The sequence below is a fragment of the Pleurodeles waltl genome, chromosome 5 (assembly GCF_031143425.1).
Source record: "Pleurodeles waltl isolate 20211129_DDA chromosome 5, aPleWal1.hap1.20221129, whole genome shotgun sequence".
NCBI classification, from domain to species: domain Eukaryota; kingdom Metazoa; phylum Chordata; class Amphibia; order Caudata; family Salamandridae; genus Pleurodeles; species Pleurodeles waltl.
In genome coordinates, this window is record NC_090444.1 from 1,290,123,774 (window position 1) to 1,290,146,759 (window position 22,986).

Genomic DNA, 22,986 nt, shown 5'->3' on the forward strand with positions numbered 1-22,986 from the left:
TGCACTCACTTTTCAGGGTCTTGGGGTGGGCTATTTTTCTAACCCTTACTATTTTCTAATAGTCCCAGCGACCCTCTACAAGTTCACATAGGTTTGGGGTCCATTCGTGGTTCGCATTCCACTTCTGGAGTATATGGTTTGTGTTGCCCCTATCCCTATGTGTCTCCATTGCATCCTATTGTAACTATACATTGTTTGCACTGTTTTCTAATACTATTACTGCATATTTTGCTATTGTGTACATATATCTTGTGTATATTTGCTATCCTCATACTGAGGGTACTTACTGAGATACTTTTGGCATATTGTCATAAAAATAAAGTACCTTTATTTTTAGTATATCTGTGTATTGTGTTTTTTTATGATATTGTGCATATGACACTAAGTGGTACTGTAGGAGCTTCACTCGTCTCCTAGTTCAGCCTAAGCTGCTCTGCTAAGCTACCATTATCTATCAGCCTGTGCTGCTAGACACCCTATACACTAATAAGGGATAACTGGGCCTGGTGCAAGGTGCAAGTACCCCTAGGTACTCACTACAAGCCAGTCCAGCCTCCTACACTGGTGACTTGAGGAAATTCCGTCGTCGTGGACAAAATCAATAATAGTTCTCATACATAAAAAGGGCCCACGAGATAATCCGTGTAATTGTAGGTCAATCACTCTTCTCAACAGCGCTGGTAAAATCTGTCAAGCTGCTGAAATCACATATAGCGCTTTGGCTAGAAGAAAGAGACTTACTATCACCATATCAAGCTGGGTTCACAAGAGGCCAAAGCACGGTGGACCAACTCTTTAAAATGACATTGATTTGTTCCAGATACGTCCCTCTAAAGAATACACCATTGTACTTGATATTCATCGATCTTCCAACTGCATTTGACAGTGTGGATGGCCCGAAACGATTCCACCTTTTTGCAGAGATGGGCATCTCAAGAAAAATCCTAAAGTTGCTAATTTTATTACACACTGGAAACTCTACAAGGGTTAGATACTGTCCGCGTAATGAGCTTACAGCAGAGATACCAATCCAACGTGGGATCAAACAAGGGTGCGTTCTCGCTCCACTTTTATTCAACTGCTACATAAACGAGGTGGCCCAAAAACTGAAGAACCTAAACCTTGATGTTCCTAAACTTGCAAACGAAAGTATACCAATACTGCTCTTTGCGGACAATGCTGTGCTACTAGCACAAACTGAGGTAGCAGTGCATCATTTAATACAGGGCCTAGAGGACGTCTGTGCATCAAAGAATCTGACAATAAATGTATGCAAAACAAAATACATGATCCTCAATCAAAACTGGAAACTGCGGGCAACTTTCAAGGTTAGGAACAGGCCTCTGTACGAGGAGCACACCGGTGGTTGAAGACATCAGAGGACAGTGAAAACAATTACAAACAAGCATTTACAATGCAACGGGTCTTGCGTTTGCTCATGTTAGAGCTGATCGCGTTGTAAACTCCTAACCCGACTTTTCACCTATCTGCCAAAAGTGCATTTATGTACGTAACCTGAAAAAGTGAAATTAACTATGTAAAGCGCTCGACTTCTGCCCAGCGAGATCGCGCTCGTAAATTAGAGAAAAAGAAGTCCACGAGCCCATGGAAAACAGCGAGCCTCGCATGGTTTCTGTACTTTTCTAAATACTAAAGCGTCTCGCTGCAATACGCATGCACGAGCGCATGTAACGCAGGCTCGACCCTAAAAATGCAGCAGAGGCTTTACATTTTAGAAAAAGGAAGTGATGCAGCCATAGCTTTTCCATTTTGTGGAAACATAAGCAAAATTTTAAAATAGAAAGCTCGTGGAAAGCGATAGAAAAACACGTAGCAATAGTTTTACAATAGTCTGCAGGAGGAAGGATGTGAATCGCAAGTGAAAGGCTGTGGTTGATATTGTAAATTCGTCATAGCGCTATTTATACACCTAGAAAAGCTGTGTTAAGGGCAATTTACTAGTTGCGGACTTAAAGACGATAAAAGTAGATGGAGCGCTGCATGTTTTGGTTTGTATGGCTGAGGAAACATAATACCATACTGGGAAGGCAGACACTTACAGCTGCACGGAAGGGAAAACTAAAATCGTACTATGACAGCAAAATAACACAGCAAATGCATTAAAATTGTACAGAGTTGGAAACCTCTGAAATCGCATGGGGGAAGACTCCGGGTTGTAACCTAAAAGGCTGATTTAACAGGAGGACCGAGAAAAAAATACACTCGCACAAAACGTGGCGAAAAGGAGTTTGCGACAGGCAGCTACAGTTTTTGAATGTCAAATGTCACGGGGAAGGAAACATTTGAAACTGAACGGGAAGGGCTTTGATTTTTAACATAAATGGTAAAGTTTATTGTAGGAGTAAACAAGTATCTGGCTTTCGGATTCTGTGGAGAGGAGCTAGCACATAATCAACACAGACCACAGTTAAAAATGAAATAAATAAAGTGAAACATGCCGGCAAATGTTTTGGCTTGTATAGAGGAGGACATTTACGGAACCATGCAGGGAAAGCTATTACTCATAGAGGTAATGGTTAAATTAACAGGAGGAGAATGGCGATAGAAAGTAAAGATGGAGCGCTGGGAAAATAACAGTCACAGAAAACATGCAGCACAAAGAAAAGAATGTGCAGGAAAAGCAGAGTGAGGAGAGAGCTGAAAAAACATAAGCTTGCATCAAGTGCTTAAGCTACAGAAGACATAGTTACGTAAAAGTAAGTAGAAGAACTAAAACTCAGCCAATCACGTAAATGGTATATAGGCCATGATTCATGGTAGGGACAAAAAGATGGAGAAGACAAAAGAAGGAAAGCCATAGAATAAGAAGCAAGCAAATGAGATTGACAGTAAGCAGTGGGCTGCGTTTAAGCCAGGTAAACTCTTGGGACGCTCACAACATGTCTTTTCAACTACACAGATGTGCTGCCTGGTGTTCTCGACCTAATACTTGACCCAGAATTTCTCGTTTGTTATGAGGACTTGACCTCTTGGTTGTAAATGTTCTTTTATTGACATTGTCTGCCATTTCTTTTGAAAAAGCTGATTAGATGGGTCTGAGCTGCATGAGTCCCAAAGGACGTGGGTCCAAGGAAGGAAAGAAAACCTACACGAGACAAGATTCAAAGTCCAAACCATGAAGGCTTATTTAAATTTAACAATCATCACAGAAAGCACAAAAAGTTAGTTAATCAGGCAATTCAAGTGAGAAAGAGGATAACATAAGGTCAGCTTCCAAAAACATTTTAAGTACAGAGCCAAGGAGAAAACTGACATAGAAACAGCTCAGTAAGAATAGGGAGAAAGTTCTGTCCCACACCCCTCAACAGTACATTTTGTAGTTTCAGAGGAGTATAGAATCATCACCTATGCATGGCGTGAAGTGACACAGTGACTAAAGTTACATTGACAGAAAAGATTGTAGAAGTTGTATTACACAAAACAAGCTCACTCTAGGAATCCACTGAAATTATTAATCACTAATGCCCTTTAACCTACATACAGTAAACTGACACCACAGATTTGCATTTATTCAGTGCTACAGATTTTTCAGAATCATCCCCAGGAATAGAAAATGTACTCACCTTGGAGAAGTAGTACATTTTGAACAGAACTTCATCCGCAGCTGTGAAACAATTACTTTTCATCTCAGTACAGCACCACAGAGTAGAGCCTACTTCAACTGTTTTATTAAAAGGAAATGAACAGACTTATAGAGCTTAATCATGCATACTGTGCACCTTTTAACAACCATGTTTCTTCAGTTATCAGTGCAACCAGGCCATGGGCTAGTAAATTAGTTTTTATGGACTGCTTATGCTAACTATAACACACGAAAATGAGCATTGATCTTTAATAATAAATCTGGTCCGACAACATCATCCATTGTGTCATCTATGTAGCCCCCAGCCAGTAGAAAATAATAATGCAAAAGACAAACAAAGCTGGTGGTTAATGCTAAATGTTCGCACATCCGTATTCAAATGTATGACTCAGTAATTGAAGTTCAACATGATTGTTGGGGGTGCCAACCTGGTACAAACACCCAACCACCACAGGTGTCGGCGCACTGATCGGAACACCAATCAGAGCTGGAGCAAAGTCAAAGAATGCCAGGGCACACCAAAAGTAGTCCAAGAAATAATTCCAAAATGGAGGAAAAAGTTCAGAGTCCAAACACTGTGTAATAGTTGATGGAGGTTTATTCCTTGTAGACAAAGTATGATCTGTGAACAACAAAATAATAACACTGATGATAAGTAGTTGAGACAAAGGTTAGGGATGGAGCTGAAGTATCTGAGGATGTTTATGTTCTTATTGCATGCCACTGTATCATCATTTTATTATTGGCCACAGGTTGGCACTATACCAAAGCCTTTCTCACCACTGCAATAAGGATGGCGAATCCCTGTTTTGTATGCTTTGCTTAGGGCTGGACTTTGCCCGATCCCTTACTACTAGACTTTTAACATGCTCTGAACCTGGAATCAATACTTGTGTCTCATAGTATGTTTTATGTACATGTTTCACTTTTGTGTCTCATTATCACAGGCAAGAACAAGCAGCAGGAGATACCTTTTCTCACACTTGAAGAAATTAAGGATTTTCTAAAGAAGAATATTCCAGATTGCCCGGAAGAAATTATAACAGAACTTTCTGGACATTTAATACGGTGTGTTATTTTGTGTTGAATTAAAGAAAGCAAAGCAGTTTAGAATTCTTTTGAACTTAAACTTAAATAAATCACATTGCAGTGACGTGGCCTATTGTTAAATACTGAAGGTCAAGTCAGTCACATGAAGGCATTTGTTACTTGTACCGACCTTTAAATCAGCAGCAGTATTTATAGATTGGCCTACAGCCAATATTCTGTAAAGGCCAGTGTTTCACTTCATTTAACTGCGTGCATCCAACCTCCTCGGTTTCACTGCCTATTAATACACACAGGATAACATGGCTTATAACATTCCATAGTGATAATTGTTCATCAGAGAATTAGCTGAAAGCACCATAACTGTTGCCTGAGGCAGCATGACTACATACTCGAAAACCTAGTTAATGAAATGACTGTTACAATACCAAATGTTCCATTCTGATTGGTAGTATGTTAAAGAAAACGTGAGCTGACTAATAGCGTGTGTTTGATGAAGTGACCATATGTAAAAGTATAACCAGGAAGAAAAAATATATATATATATTCACTTTAAAAAAGAATAGTTACTCATAACTCACGCCCTCGCCATGCACTGCTAATTACCCTATAAATTACGGCACTCATTACATTTTTGGTAACACCATTGATAATATCATTGTAATATTTGTAGTAACATTTTTGATGAAAAAACTGTGCATGGTGGGGTCGCGAGTTATAGTTACTGGAAGTAACTCTAACTTTAATTGGTGAATGTCTATGGTTTCGTACGTTTACAATGTGAGCCTAAGTATAACATCACTGTGACCTTTGGTTTTATAAGTAGTGAATTTCTATGTTTTTTTTATTTTTTATTCTATTTTCGAACTAGAACGTCCCTATGGTGTGTGTGTATATATATATATATATATATATATATATATATATTTTTTTAACGTTCCTTTCCCAAAAGGAAGACACTCCAGTCACTTGTTGTCCATTAGGCGAATATTTAATCTGACAAAAGCAAAAACAAAAGCATTACCCGCCCAACACGTTTCGGGAGATGAAGCTCCCTTGTTCACGGGAAATGTTAGTCCATACTTTCATTTTCATTTAACTTTACCACTGTTGCAACAACATAAACAATGGACAAACAATACTGCTGAGTAACGGCGGCCATCTTGGAACATGTTATTTTTCAATCATAATCGAACATTTACTTCCTGATGTTAATACATAAATCAATTTCTTTATCTTTCATACTTACCATTACAACTTATCACTTTTTAATCAACTGATTCAATCAGTTATTAGTGTACCCCAGTATTTTACTCATTCCCTAAAAATACATCGTTGATGATCGTAATAACGTTAGTGGTACTATTTCCTGCCCCAGTGGGCACAACTTTTTTATATAAACCTATGTGCCATTCTAATCATTCTAAACTATCTATGCCATATAATACAAATATAAAGAAAAAACATTCCTTATATTACCGCCACTCATCTTCAAAATTGTCCTCTTTTATGATTTAATAGCTCCATTGCTTTGCAGCAAACGCCATTTTTTACTTCTATAGGACAAAAACAGAAAGAAAAGGAAGAAGAGAAAAGTAGAAGAGAGTTAATCAGTTGGAATTTTTAACGTACTACATTATCCATTTGAGTTTTTAATTTAATTTTCATACAGTCAAAGATAAACATTGATCATACAAGTCCCTGCAATAACATTTCTATCTATTTGTTACATAGACCTTTTCCCTTAATAGAAATGAACTGATAGTTCCTCGTCCTTATTCAATCCTTCCGGTTCCATTGTATTACAGCCCACAATTAATTGAGACTCTAATTTCCTCAATTCCAACGTTCTATTGCCCCCTCTTACATTCATTGCGACCCTATCTAGGACCATGAACTTCTGTTTACTTATGTTCTTCTCATGACAGTCCTTGAAATACCTCGCTACTGGATATGACTTGTCCTAGTTTTTAATCGCTATCATATGTTATTATAATCTTTTTTTAGCCATATGTATCGTGCTCCCTATATAAAACCTATTGCAAGGACAATGTAAGCCATAAATACAATATTCCGATAGACATGTTACATGTTTCCTAATAAAATAGGGTCTCTTTACGCCAGGAAAAATGATTTCTTTACAATTCTCACTATGCTTGCAAGCTTTACATTTTCCACAGATGAAGAAGCCTTGAATGGGTTTCATTGTTTCTATTCTTGGTACCAGACATTGACTTCAGTGTATCCTTCAAAGATCTACTTCTCCTAAAAGTAGGGTAATCATTTATTAATTCCCCTATGTTCTCATCTGTTTTTAAAACTGGCCAGAATATATTAAAGGCCTTCTTTATTTCTCCTATTTTATCATGATATGTAGTAATAAATCTTATTTGTCTGTTCTCTTTTTCGGCTCTTAAAGTTGATTCACCAATAAATCATCTCTTTTGATTTGTCTCACCTTCTTTAATACTTTCTCAATAATATGTGGAGTATCCCTTTTCTTTAAATCTTTTGATCATAATATTAGCTTCTTTCTCAAAAGTGACTAACAAACTGCAATTTCTCCTAGCCCGCAGTAGTTCCCCATACGGGGTACTCTGAATTAAATTCTTTGGATGACTACTCCTGGCATGTAATAAGCTGTTACCCGCCGTCTCTTTCCTAAATAATTCACATTCCAGTCTCTTATTGACCACTTTTATTTTCACATCCAAAAATTCCAACTCGGATAGATGTATCTTATGGCTAAATTTCAGATTTAGAGAATTATCGTTTAATAATGTCACAAATTCTATTGCTGATTCCCTACTACCTTTCCAAATACAGAAGATATCATCAATATACCTGACCCAGAGGACTGCCTGATCTTCAAAATCAGTGATGTTCCCGACAACCTGTTCCTCCAACCAGCCCAGGTATAAACCTGCATAGCTGGGAGCAAAACCGGTGCCCATCGCAGTCTCCTAACATTGACAGTACAATACATTGTTAAAAATAAAGAAATTATAAATCACACACATATACACCATATCCAACAACATCTCTGTGTGCAAAAGATAGGATAGGGACCTAGCCCCTAAGAAATGTCTTACTGCTCTTATACCATTGTCATGTGGTATACATGTATACAAGCTGTTGACATCCAGACTCATCAAAAGAAAATCATCTTCCCACATGATTCCATTTATCAACCTTAAAAAATCTCTAGTGTCTTTAATATATGATGGTAATGCTTCAACAAAAGGACATAGGAAATAATCCATATATTTGGAAATATTTTCTAATAAACTTCCTATAGATGATACTATCGGTCTACCTGGAGGATCATTGGCATTTTTATGTATCTTCGGTAAAATTGCCGGTAGATAAAATGACGGCCACAACTTTCTGAAAAGCTTGCAGCCAACCAATCACACTCCTTGGTGTGGTTCGCGAATTCGTGGGACTCCTTATTGGAGTTGCGATTGATCAGATTCCCTATATATATATACACATTTATTTCCCAGGTAATGCCTCAAAAACTACTTAACGAATTTACATAAAAACTAAAAAAGATCAGTTTTCTGGACCAGGACCTACCATTGTGCCAAATTTGGTGTAGTTCCGTCTAGTAGTTTCTGCGCTATCGCTGTTCAAAATCCTACAGAAAAATGAATGGGAGAAAATGTTTTGCCCCCTCCTCCTGCCTTTTCGCAGAACCCTCCCTCTCAGCTCAAGTGAGCATTGTATTTTTTATTTTTTTTGCAAAGTTTAGTCAAGAATTGTAAACCAGCAGCAAGGTTATTAGCAAAACAGAAAACGCTCTTTCTGTAGAAACTTGGTCCTAACTATAATTACCTAGTGGCGACTGCCACTAGGTAATGTATATGTTCGATGGCAGGTGTAGCTGTAGATATACATGCTTTGCATAAGTCCGCCATCTGGTGTTGGGCTCAGAGTGTTACAAGTTGTTTTTCTTCAAAGAAGGTTTTCGAGTCATGAGATCGAGTGACTACTCCTCTCGGTGATAGTGCGCATGGGCATCGAGTCCGTGGTTAGATTGTTTTCTTTCCGCCGTCGGGTTTGAATGTGTTTCCTCTGGCTCCAGTAGATCTCGGTTCGGTACTATTTGAACTTCTCTCTTCTTTTCTATTAACATCGGTATAGTTTTGATCGAGTTTTCCAATCTTATAGTCGATCTGATTGTAATCGTCTGGGTCAATTACATGTCCTAAGGGGCAACCTCGCCCTTTTTAAGCCTACTTCGACGCATTGTACTCTAACAATGTTAGGCTGATGGAACTGACTCAGTTTCTCTTTAGCACTCGGTGTAACGCCAAATTTTCATACACTGATTAGCACCTTGTTTGCAGTCTGTCTCTCTCTGGGTCACAGAGCAGAGAACTGTGACGCTTGCCGGTCGTTTCGCTCCAAAAAGACTCTTAGGGATCAAAGAGCACGTTAAATGATGATGGCATCCAATACGTCAGAACATACGCCCAACAACTTCGGGGTTGAACACACACAAGAAGAATTAGCACACCATGCGCCCGTTTCCATCGCAGACTCCGATTCAGATCGAGATTCCGATGTCGACAGCCAATCCACCCCACCGGCGTAGTACCCGAGTACACCAGCCCCTTCTCATCACCCAAAAGACAATTAAAAGACTTCTGCACTGGTCTTTGGTCCTCCACTGCCTGCCGGCCATGGTGGGACCTATAAAATACATTCGGATGGCCAACCCTCCGTTTCGGCACCGAAACAAAAGACCAAAGTGCATTCGGCACGGAGCAAACCGCTTCCCACACCTGTTTTGGTACCAAGCCAAAAATCAGAGACTTCTACCTCGGCGCTGAAAAAAGTAACAATGCTTTTAGAGCCGACATTCTCGGCCTAACTCAAGCATTCCTTATTCAAGCTTTCATAGTTGAAACCTGTTGGTGGTGAATATGCTCCAGTTACTGCGGAGCCTTCAGAAATAAGGCCCATATTAGCAGGAATGGACGCTAAACAGCGAAAGATACATACGCATGAGGACACAGGAAGGATCATAGCCTCTCCTTCAGCAGTAAAAAGAAAAATGACTTTTCAAAAAACTTTAGAAGCTAGGCCAGCACCTGCTAAAATATTTAAACAAAAGGAGAAACCAAAGGCACCACAACGGCCTTCACAACCACATTCTCCTTTACTTCCTGATTCTCTACCACCTGATACTCCACCACTGAATAAACACACAATTAGTGGAGCACACAAGAAATAAAACAGTATTTTCCCCCAAAATATTTTTTACCCAACAAGACTATCTTGTAAATCAAAAGGAAGATCAGCCCTCAGATTATTTCTTATGATATTGTAAATGGTGTTGGTACTGTTGATTCTAATAATGTTATGTAATTGTGTTAATGCTATGCTTATGGAAAAATGAACATACAAAACAAAGTATAAAAAAGACAGTGATACCAAAAAAGAAAAACTTTATATCATGAAAAAATCATTTTTCATTTAATTAACTTTATTTCGGTAAGTAAAAACATACCATAAAAGTACAGTACAGACATCGAATTTTAAGATTGAAGAAACACTTAAAAACTAAGCACAATGGAAAATTAAGAAATAGGGAAAAATTAAGATCCAAACAAAATAATCATAATATGTGTCTCCTAATAATTAAAAGTTCCACTCAACAGGGGACCAATTCCCTGAGTCCATAAATACTCAATAATATAATGAAACAATGTCTTTGTGCTAAAAATTGAGTGCTAAAATCAAACATCAAAAGTCAATAAATATACATAAATAAATCTATAAGATAGCTACCCAGTCTTATTTTTTAAAATTACTAATCTAAAACGCCAGATTGATTCGAGAAATTTTGCCACTGGAAAAACTACCTGGACAGATGAGTCAGATTTTAAAATTCTCTCAGCATGAAGGTAGGACCTGGTACCTATGGATTTACAGAGCGGGATGATCCAAAGAGTTCTTTGTTTATGGTATGCATGACAATGAAAAAAAACATGTGAAACAAACTCTTCACTTTTACAACCCATCGGACAGAATTTGGATTTGTTGATGGAACTAAGCCATTTATGCGTTAAAGAGCACAAAGGGAGAGACCCTATTCTGAATCTGACAAAAAGAGCTCGTGCGAATGGAGATAGTGCGGTGTCCATGAAGGGCTCAAATTCATAATGGCATTTAATTGATAAATAGCTATCAGACATAGACAGCGGAACAATCTTAGTAAATTGGACAGTCTGGACATTATGCCAAAAAGCGTCCTTCAGTAACTGCACAGCATTTTTAGGAATGGAGGATGGATCCAGCCAGTAGGACCCTTAACCAAGGTGAGTTAAGGACTGTTTGACATAAGCACACCATTTAGTTTTGATAATAGTAGTTCGGTGGCATGTGTAGCTGCAGATACACATGCTGTGCATAGTCCGCCGTCTGGTGTTGGGTCGGAGTGTTACAAGTTGTTTTTCTTCAAAGAAGTCTTTTCGAGTCACGAGACCGAGGAACTCCTCCCACTTTGGTTCGATTGCGCATGGGCGTCGACTCCATCTTAGATTGTTTTTTTTCCGCCATCGGGTTCGGACGTGTTCCTTTTCGTTCCGTGTTTCGGGTCGGAAAGTTAGTCAGAATCAACGGAAAATTTGTCGGTATTGTTTCGTTCGGTATCGGGATAGTTAGGGCAAATAGACACCAAGCCTTAAAGAGCTCCGGTAACCCTTCGGGGTATTTTCGATCCCCCGTCGGGGCCTGGTCGGCCCGACCGCGTGCAACATTGAGACTGATGGAACGGACCCCGTTCCGATTCTGTCCTAAATGCCACAGTAAATATCCTTATACAGACCAACATTTGGTCTGTAACTTGTGCCTGTCCCCCCAGCACAAGGAAGAGTTGTGTGAGGCCTGTCGCGCGTTTCGGTCGAGAAAAACGCTCAGGGACCGAAGAGCCAGGAGGTTGCAGATGGCTTCCACGCCGACAGGACAACAAGGGTTCGAGGAGGAGGAAGAAGAAGAAACTTTCTCCATCCGCGAATCGGATTCCGAAGAATTCGACGTCTACGAGCAACCAACCGTGAGTAAGACGTCGAAAGAAAGATCACAAGAGAAAACAGACAAAGCCCAGGGGACGCCACTGCCAACAGGCCATGGCATAACCCATAAAGTAGGTGACCGTCCATCGGCACTGAAAAAGGGCGAGCTGGTGCCGAAGTCGTCCGACTCAGGTCGAGACACAGGTACGCAACACTCTCGGTACCGAGAGAGTGGTGCAGAAAAGGATCGACACCGAGATAGCGGCACCGAAGCTACTCGACACAGAGACAGCGGCACCGAAGCTGCTCGGCACAGAGATAGCGGCACCGAAGATGGTCGGCACCGAGAGGCCAAGACACCGAAAAAGAGAAAGATCTCGTCTGAGCCGAAAACAACTAAAGACACGGTTTCGGTGCCAAAACACCCGGCAACCGAACCAAAAACCAGTTCCTACTCAGAGGAACAATCACTGTCCTCCCAACTAAAAAGACACAGATTTGAGGAGGAATTACAAACTACAGAGGTAGATCACACGCAACAGCGGATCTTTATCCAAAGGGGTACAGGGAAAATCAGCACTCTTCCCCCAATCAGAAGGAAAAGGAAACTTGACTTCCAGCAACAAGACAAGCCACCACAAGCAAAGGTGGTAAAGAGGGCAACTCCACCACCCTCTCCACCACAGTCAACTCATGTATCACCGGCACAGACTCCACCACAATCACCAGCTCATACCACCATGAGCCAGGATGATCAGGCAGCATGGGACCTCTATGATGCTCCAGTATCGGACAATAGTCCAGAGTCGTACCCAACTAAACCCTCACCACCTGAGGACAGTACAGCATATGCACAGGTGGTAGCTAGGGCAGCCGAATTTCATAATGTATCTCTACATTCGGAGCCTATTGAGGATGACTTCCTCTTTAACACCCTGTCCTCCACCCACAGCCATTATCAAAGCCTTCCCATGCTCCCGGGAATGCTAAGGCACGCTAAACAGATTTTCAAGGAGTCTTTTAAAAGCAGAGCAATAACTCCAAGGGTGGAGAAAAAATACAAGGCACCGCCCACAGACCCTGCTTTTATTACATCACAACTGACACCAGATTCAGTAGTCGTAGGAGCAGCTCGTAAAAGAGCCAACTCGCAGACATCAGGCGACGCACCACCTCCGGACAAGGAGAGCCGCAAGTTTGATGCAGCTGGGAAAAGGGTTGCAGCACAAGCTGCAAATCAGTGGCGCATCGTCAACTCGCAAGGACTCCTAGCGCGATACGACAGGGCCCATTGGGACGAGATGCAACATCTCATCGAGCACCTCCCCAAAGAATTCCAGAAACGAGCGAAACAAGTGGTTGAAGAGGGGCAAAATATCTCCAACAACCAAATACGTTCTTCTATGGATGCAGCAGATACAGCTGCAAGAACAATAAATACTGCTGTGACAATAAGGAGGCACGCATGGCTGCGCACATCTGGCTTCAAACCTGAGATACAACAGGCTGTGCTCAATATGCCGTTCAATGAACAGCAATTGTTTGGCCCAGAAGTGGACACTGCAATTGAAAAATTAAAGAAGGACACTGACACAGCCAAAGCCATGGGCGCACTCTATTCCCCGCAGGGCAGAGGCACATTTGGCACATTTCGCAAAACAACTTTCAGAGGAGGGTTTCGAGGTCAAGCCACAGAAGCCAGCACCTCACAAACAAGACCACCTACCTACCAGGGACAATATCAAAGGGGTGGCTTTCGAGGCCAATACAGAGGGGGCCAATTCCCAAGAAACCGGGGAAAGTTTCAGGGTCCCAAAACCCCTCAAAATAAACAGTGACTCACAAGTCACACAACCCCTTCACACAACACCAGTGGGGGGAAGACTAAGCCAGTTCCACAAATCATGGGAGGAAATAACAACAGACACTTGGGTCTTAGCAATTATCCAACATGGTTATTGCATAGAATTTCTCCAACTCCCTCCAAACGTCCCACCGAAAACACACAATATGTCAAAACAGCATATAGACCTTCTAGGACTAGAAGTTCAAGCATTACTGCAAAAAGACGCAATAGAATTAGTACCAAAAACACAAAAGAACACAGGAGTTTACTCACTGTACTTTCTAATACCGAAAAAGGACAAAAGTCTGAGACCAATATTAGATCTCAGAACACTAAACACCTACATCAAATCAGACCACTTTCACATGGTCACGTTACAAGACGTAATACCACTACTGAAACAGCAAGACTACATGACAACGTTAGATCTAAAAGACGCGTATTTCCATATACCGATACATCCCTCGCACAGGAAATACCTAAGGTTCGTATTCAAAGGAATACATTACCAATTCAAAGTGTTGCCATTCGGAATAACAACAGCACCAAGAGTCTTTACAAAATGTCTAGCAGTAGTAGCTGCACATATCAGGAGGCAGCAAATACACATGTTCCCGTACCTAGACGATTGGTTAATCAAAACCAACTCTCTAACAAAGTGTTCACACCACACAGATTGTTATACAAACCCTTTACAAACTGGGTTTCTCCATCAACTATGCAAAGTCACACCTTTTGCCGTGTCAAACACAGCAATACTTAGGAGCGACAATCAACACAACAAAAGGGATAGCCACTCCAAGTCCACAAAGGGTTCAAAATTTTCACAAGGTGATACAAGCTATGTATCCAACACAAAAGATACACGCAAAGATGGTATTAAAACTCCTAGGCATGATGTCCTCATGCATAGCCATTGTCCCAAACGCAAGATTGCACATGCGGCCCTTACAACAGTGCCTAGCATCACAATGGTCACATGCACAGGGTCAACTTCTAGATCTGGTGTTGATAGACCGCCAAACATACATCTCGCTTCTATGGTGGAACAGTACAAATTTAAACAAAGGGCGGCCTTTCCAAGACCCGGTGCCACAATACGTGATAACAACAGATGCTTCCATGACAGGGTGGGGAGCACACCTCAATCAACACAGCATCCAAGGACAATGGGACGTACATCAAAGAAAGTTTCATAAAAATCACCTAGAATTGTTAGCAGTATTTCTAGCGTTGAAAGCATTCCAACCAATGATAACCCCCAAATACATTCTTGTCAAAACAGACAACATGACGACAATGTATTATTTAAACTAACGGGGGAACACACTCGACACAGTTGTGTCTCCTAACACAAAAAATATGGCATTGGGCAATTCACAACCACATTCGCCTAATAGCACAGTTTATTCCAGGGATCCAGAACCAGCTAGCAGACAATCTCTCTCGGGATCACCAACAGGTCCACGAATGGGAAATTCACCCCCAAATCCTGAACACTTACTTCCAAATTTGGGGAACACCTCAAATAGATCTATTTGCAACAAAAGAAAACGCAAAATGCCAAAACTTCGCATCCAGGTACCCACACCGGCAATCTCAAGGCAATGCTCTATGGATGAATTGGTCAGGGATATTTGCGTACGCTTTTCCCCCTCTCCCTCTCCTTCCATATCTTGTAAACAGATTGAGTCAAAACAAACTCAAACTCATACTAATAGCACCAACATGGGCAAGACAACCTTGGTATACCACACTACTAGACCTGTCAGTAGTACCTCATGTCAAACTACCCAACAGGCCAGATCTGTTAACACAACACAAACAACAGATCAGGCATCCAAACCCAGCATCGCTGAATCTAGCAATTTGGCTCCTGAAATCCTAGAATTTGGACACTTGAACCTCACACAAGAGTGTATGGAGGTCATAAAACAAGCTAGAAGACCATCCACTAGACACTGCTATGCAAGTAAATGGAAAAGATTTGTTTGTTACTGCCATAATAATCAAGTCCAACCATTGCATGCATCTCCAAAAGATGTAGTAGGATATTTACTACATTTACAAAAATCAAATCTAGCTTTCTCTTCCATAAAAATACATCTCGCAGCAATATCTGCTTACCTGCAGATTACTCATTCAACTTCCCTATTTAGAATACCTGTCATTAAAGCGTTTATGGAGGGCCTAAAGAGAATTATACCACCAAGGACACCACCTGTTCCTTCATGGAACCTCAACATTGTCTTGACAAGGCTCATGGGGCCACCTTTCGAACCCATGCATTCTTGTGAAATGCAATACTTAACGTGGAAAGTTGCATTTCTCATTGCCATCACATCTCTAAGAAGAGTAAGTGAAATACAGGCGTTTACCATACAAGAACCATTTATTCAAATACACAAAAATAAGGTCGTTCTAAGAACAAATCCAAAATTCTTACCAAAGGTTATCTCACCGTTCCACTTAAACCAAACAGTGGAATTACCAGTGTTCTTCCCACAGCCAGATTCAATAGCTGAAAGAGCACTACATACATTAGACATCAAGAGAGCGCTAATGTACTACATTGACAGGACAAAAGAAATTAGGAAGACAAAACAGCTATTTATTGCCTTCCAAAAACCTCATACAGGAAATCCAATTTCAAAACAAGGTATCGCCAGATGGATAGTAAAGTGCATCCAAACCTGCTATCTTAAAGCAAAGAGAGAACTGCCTATTACACCAAAGGCACACTCAACCAGAAAGAAAGGTGCTACTATGGCCTTTCTAGGAAATATTCCAATGACCGAAATATGTAAGGCAGCAACATGGTCTACGCCTCATACATTTACTAAACACTACTGTGTAGATGTGTTATCTGCACAACAGGCCACAGTAGGTCAAGCCGTACTAAGAACTTTATTTCAAACTACTTCCACTCCTACAGGCTGAACCACCGCTTTTGGGGAGATAACTGCTTACTAGTCTATGCACAGCATGTGTATCTGCAGCTACACATGCCACCGAACGGAAAATGTCACTTACCCAGTGTACATCTGTTCGTGGCATTAGTCGCTGCAGATTCACATGCGCCCACCCTCCTCCCGGGAGCCTGTAGCCGTTTAGAAGTAGATCTTGAACATTTGTACATTTGTAAATATATTACATTAAACCTTCATTTTGTACATACGTATTTATTCCATTGCATGGGCACTATTATTAGCATACACAACTCCTACCTCACCCTCTGCGGGGAAAACAATCTAAGATGGAGTCGACGCCCATGCGCAATGGAACCGAAGTGGGAGGAGTCCCTCGGTCTCGTGACTCGAAAAGACTTCTTCGAAGAAAAACAACTTGTAACACTCCGACCCAACACCAGACGGCGGACTATGCACAGCATGTGAATCTGCAGCGACTAATGCCACGAACAGATGTACACTGGGTAAGTGACATTTTCCTTATGGCCCACCAGTTTAAGAAGCCCACAGCGAAATGGAAAAAGGGCGTCTGTTGACCAAAGCCGGATCCAAAATAACAAGGGCCTTAGAGCTGCAATCTGCGAGATAGAAAAAAGGTTTAGATCCATTCGGATGGGTACGGATGAAGTGCTGGAGGGAACTTTTAGCAACATTTTCAAGAATTGGTTTTCTGCCCTTGCCAAATTCACCAGGTTGCAATGGCCCCAAAGTTTGGCACCATATAGGGCCCCCCCCCCCCCGGCTTGAGATTTGTATATTTCAAGGGCTGGAGACATTTCAAATTTAGGAGATCTAGAGGCAAATCTTGTGATGCCACCTGCCCTTTGCTTCTGGCACAATAAAGATTTCTGGCGATGAGCATACCAAAGATGTGAGTCTTCCAATTTAATACCTAAATAGTCGAAAGTGCCCACTCTTTCCAGGGGAGCGCCATCTAGGTATACCGGCCTCTTCATTTTGCACCTGTTATCCCCAAAGACCATATATTTTATTTTTGCTGAGTTGATTTCCAACCCATGGTCCTTGCAAAACTCCGTAAATCGAGAGAGCAATCTGGAAAGGCCCGTTGCAGTTCGTGAGAGTAACAGAGTGTCATCCGCAAACAGAAGACAAGGGAACTTCTGCCTACCCATGCTTGGGGCATCGCCATGACAATCTGAGAGGTATGGAATGCATGCATTAATGAACAGTAAAAATAGGGTAGGCGCAAGAACGCACCCCTGCCTCACACCTCGGGCTGGTGGAAAGGCTGGGGTCAGATCGCCAGCCGAACCCCAGCGAACTCTGGCATAGTTATCAGAATAAAGATCTTTAATAATATTGATCATAGAACCCGGAACTCCAGTATTACTCAGGACCTCCCAGAGCTTGACACGCGGACAAGGTCAAACGCAGATTTCAGATCAACAAAGGCCACAAATAAATGGCCTTGATCTGCGTCTACGATCTTCCACTTCATGGCAATAAATCGGAAGACCTGATCGATGGTGCTGACCTTCTCCCTAAATCCAGCCTGAAGATGACTTAAAACCTGGTTTTTCGTTATCCAGTATTTTAATCTGGATAGCAGCTGGAAAGAAAATATTTTTTGCAAGTTGTCTAATAGACTGATAGGTCTATAATTTCCTGGGGAGCTCTTATCACCTTTTTTGTGAATGGGGACAATAATTGCCACCTTCCACGAGTCCGGGTAAGATCGAGTTGTCAGAGCAATATTCGATACCCTATTGATATACCGGGTCCATGCGGATAAGTCTGATTTATACAAATCCGAATGAATACCGTCTGAGCCAGGAGCATTCCCTATTCTTTGGGCACAAATTGCCAGCTCTGTTTCTTTTAGGGTAAAGGGCAGCACAGCAGGAAGACACAATAAAGAATCCGTAGGAGTATTGTCCGAATCCGGGCAGGACCTGTACAATTCCCCAAAATGGGAGAGCCAAGTTTCTGCATCAATGTGGCATTCAGGGATAAATGAAAGGGTGGGATCTCTGCGTGAGACCAAAGTCCAGAAACGTTTGGCATTGCGAGCACTGGCCGCTTCCACCAAGCACTCCCATAGATTTTCCTCATATTTGAGTTTGGATAACTTGCAAGTAGAAACGTAGTTTCTTCTCGCATGTATGATGGCGTCCCGGCTTTTTAGCTTTAAAGCTTTGGACAGAAGGCTCTTAGCCTCCTGACACTCCTTATCAAACCATTTGCAACTTAGTACAGAAGATTTCTTTTGGGTTGTAGGAGATTTAGTAAAAAGCTCCTTGAGGTCCGCAAAAAGAGCCACATGAGAAGAGATAACTTCTGAGGGAGATGAACAAATCACAGTGTTGAACATATAATACAAACAATAGACACTATCCATAGATAAATACACAATACAAAGAACGTCAGCCTTTTGAACATGACCCAATTTCATCTGTTTTTGTAACTTATAAAGATCTTCTTTAACCAATCTCCCAAAAACCTCTATAGCATTGTTACTAGATAGTTTCGGAATGAACACAGACCTAGGTATAAGGCTCCTGCTAAGGGTAAGATCTTGAACAATCTTTAGATCATCTAACAGATTTGATCTATCAATAATATTATGATCCATGTCCTTCAACGTAAGAAGAAGTTCAATATCCATAATATCTCTGATTATATACGTACTGACTGTAGTGTTGAGTGCTATTGTATTCTGTGCATCCGGTCTCTCTGCAAAGTACTTTTTGAGTTTTAGTTGTCGAAGAAATTTAAATAAATCTACATGTACCTGTGTCATATTACAAAGATTGGACACACAACAACCCAATCCCTTACTTAACACCTTTATTTGTTCTTCAGTCAAAGTATATTTAGACAAATTTACAATTGAGATACTATTATTACATTGTGAATTGTCTGTTATATTTCCATCTTGTGAATGTGCGACTATCAATTGTTCTTGATTTTGTTCTTTGCTGCCCTGGTCTGTACCCCTGTGGTTGGCTCGCCTCTGGCCTCCCCCTCTCCTTTTGCCCCTACGTGTTCTTGTCTTCCGTTTGGGAAAGATTGGTTGTACACATTTCTTTTGTTCCCCAATCTGTATCCTTTTGCCTCTTGTAAAAAACTAGTGGAGACTTCATTGGTGGTTGTACTAGCATTGTCACTGGATACACTGGAGATATCGGATTCTTCTGATGTAATAGAATAATTTGATTCATTTATCCTACTTTCCCCAATTCCTTTAACATAGGTATTTTGTCCCTTCTGAACAAGATTATCAAATCTCCTTGCAAAGGTATATACCCGATACTCCACCACCACCTTCACCTACACAGTTTTCTCCACAATCCCCTGTTTCACCAGATAGGGATGATTTTACGATATTCAAGAGTACCTAGATCCATGGGACATATATGAGACGGATCCATTCTTCCCATAGATCCTGATTTATACCCTGCAAGGCCATCACCCCCTGAAGATACCACAGCTTACAGTCAGGTTATAGCCAGAGCAGTCGCGTATCATAATGTACAACTACATACAGACCCCATTGAGGATGATTTTTTAATTTGATACCCTAACGTCTACTCCTAATGAGTATCAGTGTGTCCCTATGCTCCCAGCCATGCTTAAACATGCAGAGGACATGTTTAAAGAACCAGTAAAATCCGGAATCATTACACCCAGGGTGGATAAAAAATAAAAAAAAAACTGCACCCTCGGATCTGGTTTTTATTAAAACATGACTACTGCCTGACTCTATAGTAGTCAGTGTAGCAAGAAAGAAGTCCAATAGCCATTCTACAGGGGATGCTCCTCGAGACAAGGAAAGTCGCAAATTTGATGCAGCAGGTAAAAGAATAGCAACCCAAAGCTGCTAACCATTGGAGGATTGCAAACTCTCAAGCACTCCTAGAAAGGTATAATAGGGCTCATTGGGGCCAAATGGAAGACTTGTTGCAATAACTTCCACCAGAACATCAAAAAAGGGCACAACAAATAGTAGCCAACTCAGGTCTGCTATAGATGCAGCAGATACAGCAGCAAGGGGTATTGTTTTGCTTCACTAATGACCAAACTGAAATACTCATGCACTGACGACAATCTCTGGAATGCGCTTCTCAGTCTAAAGAAGACATTTATTATTTCATTTCGCAAGGTTCATAAAGGAAGGTCAGCATGCTGAAAGCACACATTTAAAAATGGTCACACCAATGAAATGCAAACATGTACAAATGATTCTCCACTGTAATATACACAGCAAATATATGTATCTATATTATTTTGCAAAGCAAATAATGAATTAAAAAATATGCATCACCATGAGGCAAGGGCACAACTGCTTCATCTCCCTCCTATTCAGCATCAGATTGCCAGATCCCAAAATTGATCGAGGCAAGAGAGATCATTTATCCTCATGGAAGGATGATACCCCAACATCTTGGGCATGCCTGAGATCTGAAAACACTCTCAGTCCCTGGTCGATCTGGTCTCGGCCTCTTATACTTTGAACAAACGAGAGGAAAATTCTAGAACCTGCCTTTCACTGCAGAAGTTTATTTATTCAAAAAATGCTGATGACTTTAGGCCAGCTTTGAAAAGAACACATCATGACTTGGCCACAATCCGAAGGTGCCCCTGCAAAACAAGACCATTCCCTGCCGTCTTAGTACATTCTTATCGGCCTAAGCCCTTGGTGGGAAAGAACACGAAAAATAAAAACATGAGCACATTGTACAACGTGGAAAACTACTTGCAGCTTTTAACATGACGGTGGCTAGTGCTAAAATAGTCAATAGGCATAATGAAGCTGGTGGTCACTAGTGTGATGGTGTGCTGCTAGGCTAAGTGTAACATGGAGTCAGTGGTCAAAAATCCAATATCACTACAGGTATCAACACCGGCATCATCATTAGAAGAGATGCATGGCTAAGGGATTCAGGATTTAAGCCAGAAATACAGCAGGCAGTATTAAATATGCCATTTAATAAACATTTATTTGGGCCAGAGGTTGATACCACAATAGAGAAGCTCAAAAAGGACTCTGAAACAGCTAAAGCTATGGGTGCGTTATACACTGCTCCTACTCAGGGAACGTTTCGTAGGCCATAGTTTAGGGATGGTTTCAAATCATCAACCACAGAACCATCCACATCCCAACAAAAACAAGGGCCTCCTTTCTACAACAGAGACTTCTTTAGAAGCTCTTAGATGAAATAATTATAGAGGAAAAGGTATATCAGCCGCACCAAGAGGCCTCAACAAAGCAGTGACTTCTTACACATCCTCACAGAGCATACATCTCCTGTGGGAGGAAGACTGGAAAATTCTTACCCACAATGGCACAACATTACTACAGATCAATGGGTTCTATCAATTATCCAACATGTTTGTTGCCTAGAACTCATCTCTACTCCACCAAACATTCCCCGTCGTTCACACAATCTTACTCCGCAACATCTCAATTTATTAAAACAGGAGGTACAATTCTATACTACTCAAAGGTGCCATAGCGATGGTACCTATATCCCAACAAGGGTCTCCAGTGTATTCACTATACTTCTTTATACGAAAGAAAGATGGCACTCTCAGGCCCCTCAATCAATACATTATTTCAGAACACTTTCACATAGTCACTCTACAAGACATCATTCCCCTACTATAGAAACAAGATTGCATGACCGCATTAGATCTGAAAGGTGCTTATTTCCACATTTCCATACATCCAGCACATCGAAAATATCTAAGATTCGTTATAGCGGAAAAGCACTACCAATTCAAAGTACTACTATTCGGAGTAACAACAGCACCAAGGATATTCACCAAATGCCTAGCAGTAGGTGCAGCATTCCTCAAAAGATAACACATACATGTCTTTCCGTAGCTGGACGACTGGCTTACAAAAGCCAGTACAGTTCAAATCTGTCAACAGCATACACAGTATACAATGGACTCTATTAGGATTAGCATACTCAAAACCAGCGAGGATTGAAGCATTTCACAATCTCATATCTTAACTACAATACAAACACACTTATCTAGTAAAGTTGGTCATGAAACTATTGGGAATGATGGCCTCAGGCATAGCAATAGTACTCAATGCACGCCTACACATGAGACCACTACAACAGTGTCTTTCAAAACAATGGTCTCCGGCATAGGGTCACATTCAGGATCTATTTTTGTTGGACCACCAGACTTATCACTCTGCAATGGTGGAATTACAGCAATTTATTAAAGGGGCAGCCCTTTCAGGAACCTGTGCCACAGACCATAATCACAACAGATGCATCAAGTGATAGGCTGGGGACCCAATCCAACAAACTTATCACATAAGCCACTTAGAATTACTAGCAGTGTTCCTAGCACTCAAAGCTTTTCAGACACAAATCACACATAAGACAGTGTTAATGACAGACATCATGACCACAATGTATTATCTGCAAAAACAGAGGGACACACTCATCTCATTTGTCCCTTTTGGCACAGACAATTTGGAAATGGGCAATTCACAATCACATTCAACTACTA

The 22,986-nt window shown here is 41.0% G+C and overlaps 1 protein-coding gene across 1 annotated transcript in view; it reads left to right on the forward strand.

Moving 5' to 3' along the window:
- UFL1 (UFM1 specific ligase 1) overlaps window positions 1–22,986 on the forward strand; it is a 329,946-nt gene that overhangs the window by 223,113 nt on the left and 83,847 nt on the right. Inside the window, exon 13 of the mRNA XM_069235525.1 lies at window positions 4,552–4,672. Within this exon, the coding sequence (XP_069091626.1) occupies window positions 4,552–4,672 (121 nt within the window). The remainder of the gene's footprint in view (window positions 1–4,551; window positions 4,673–22,986) is intronic.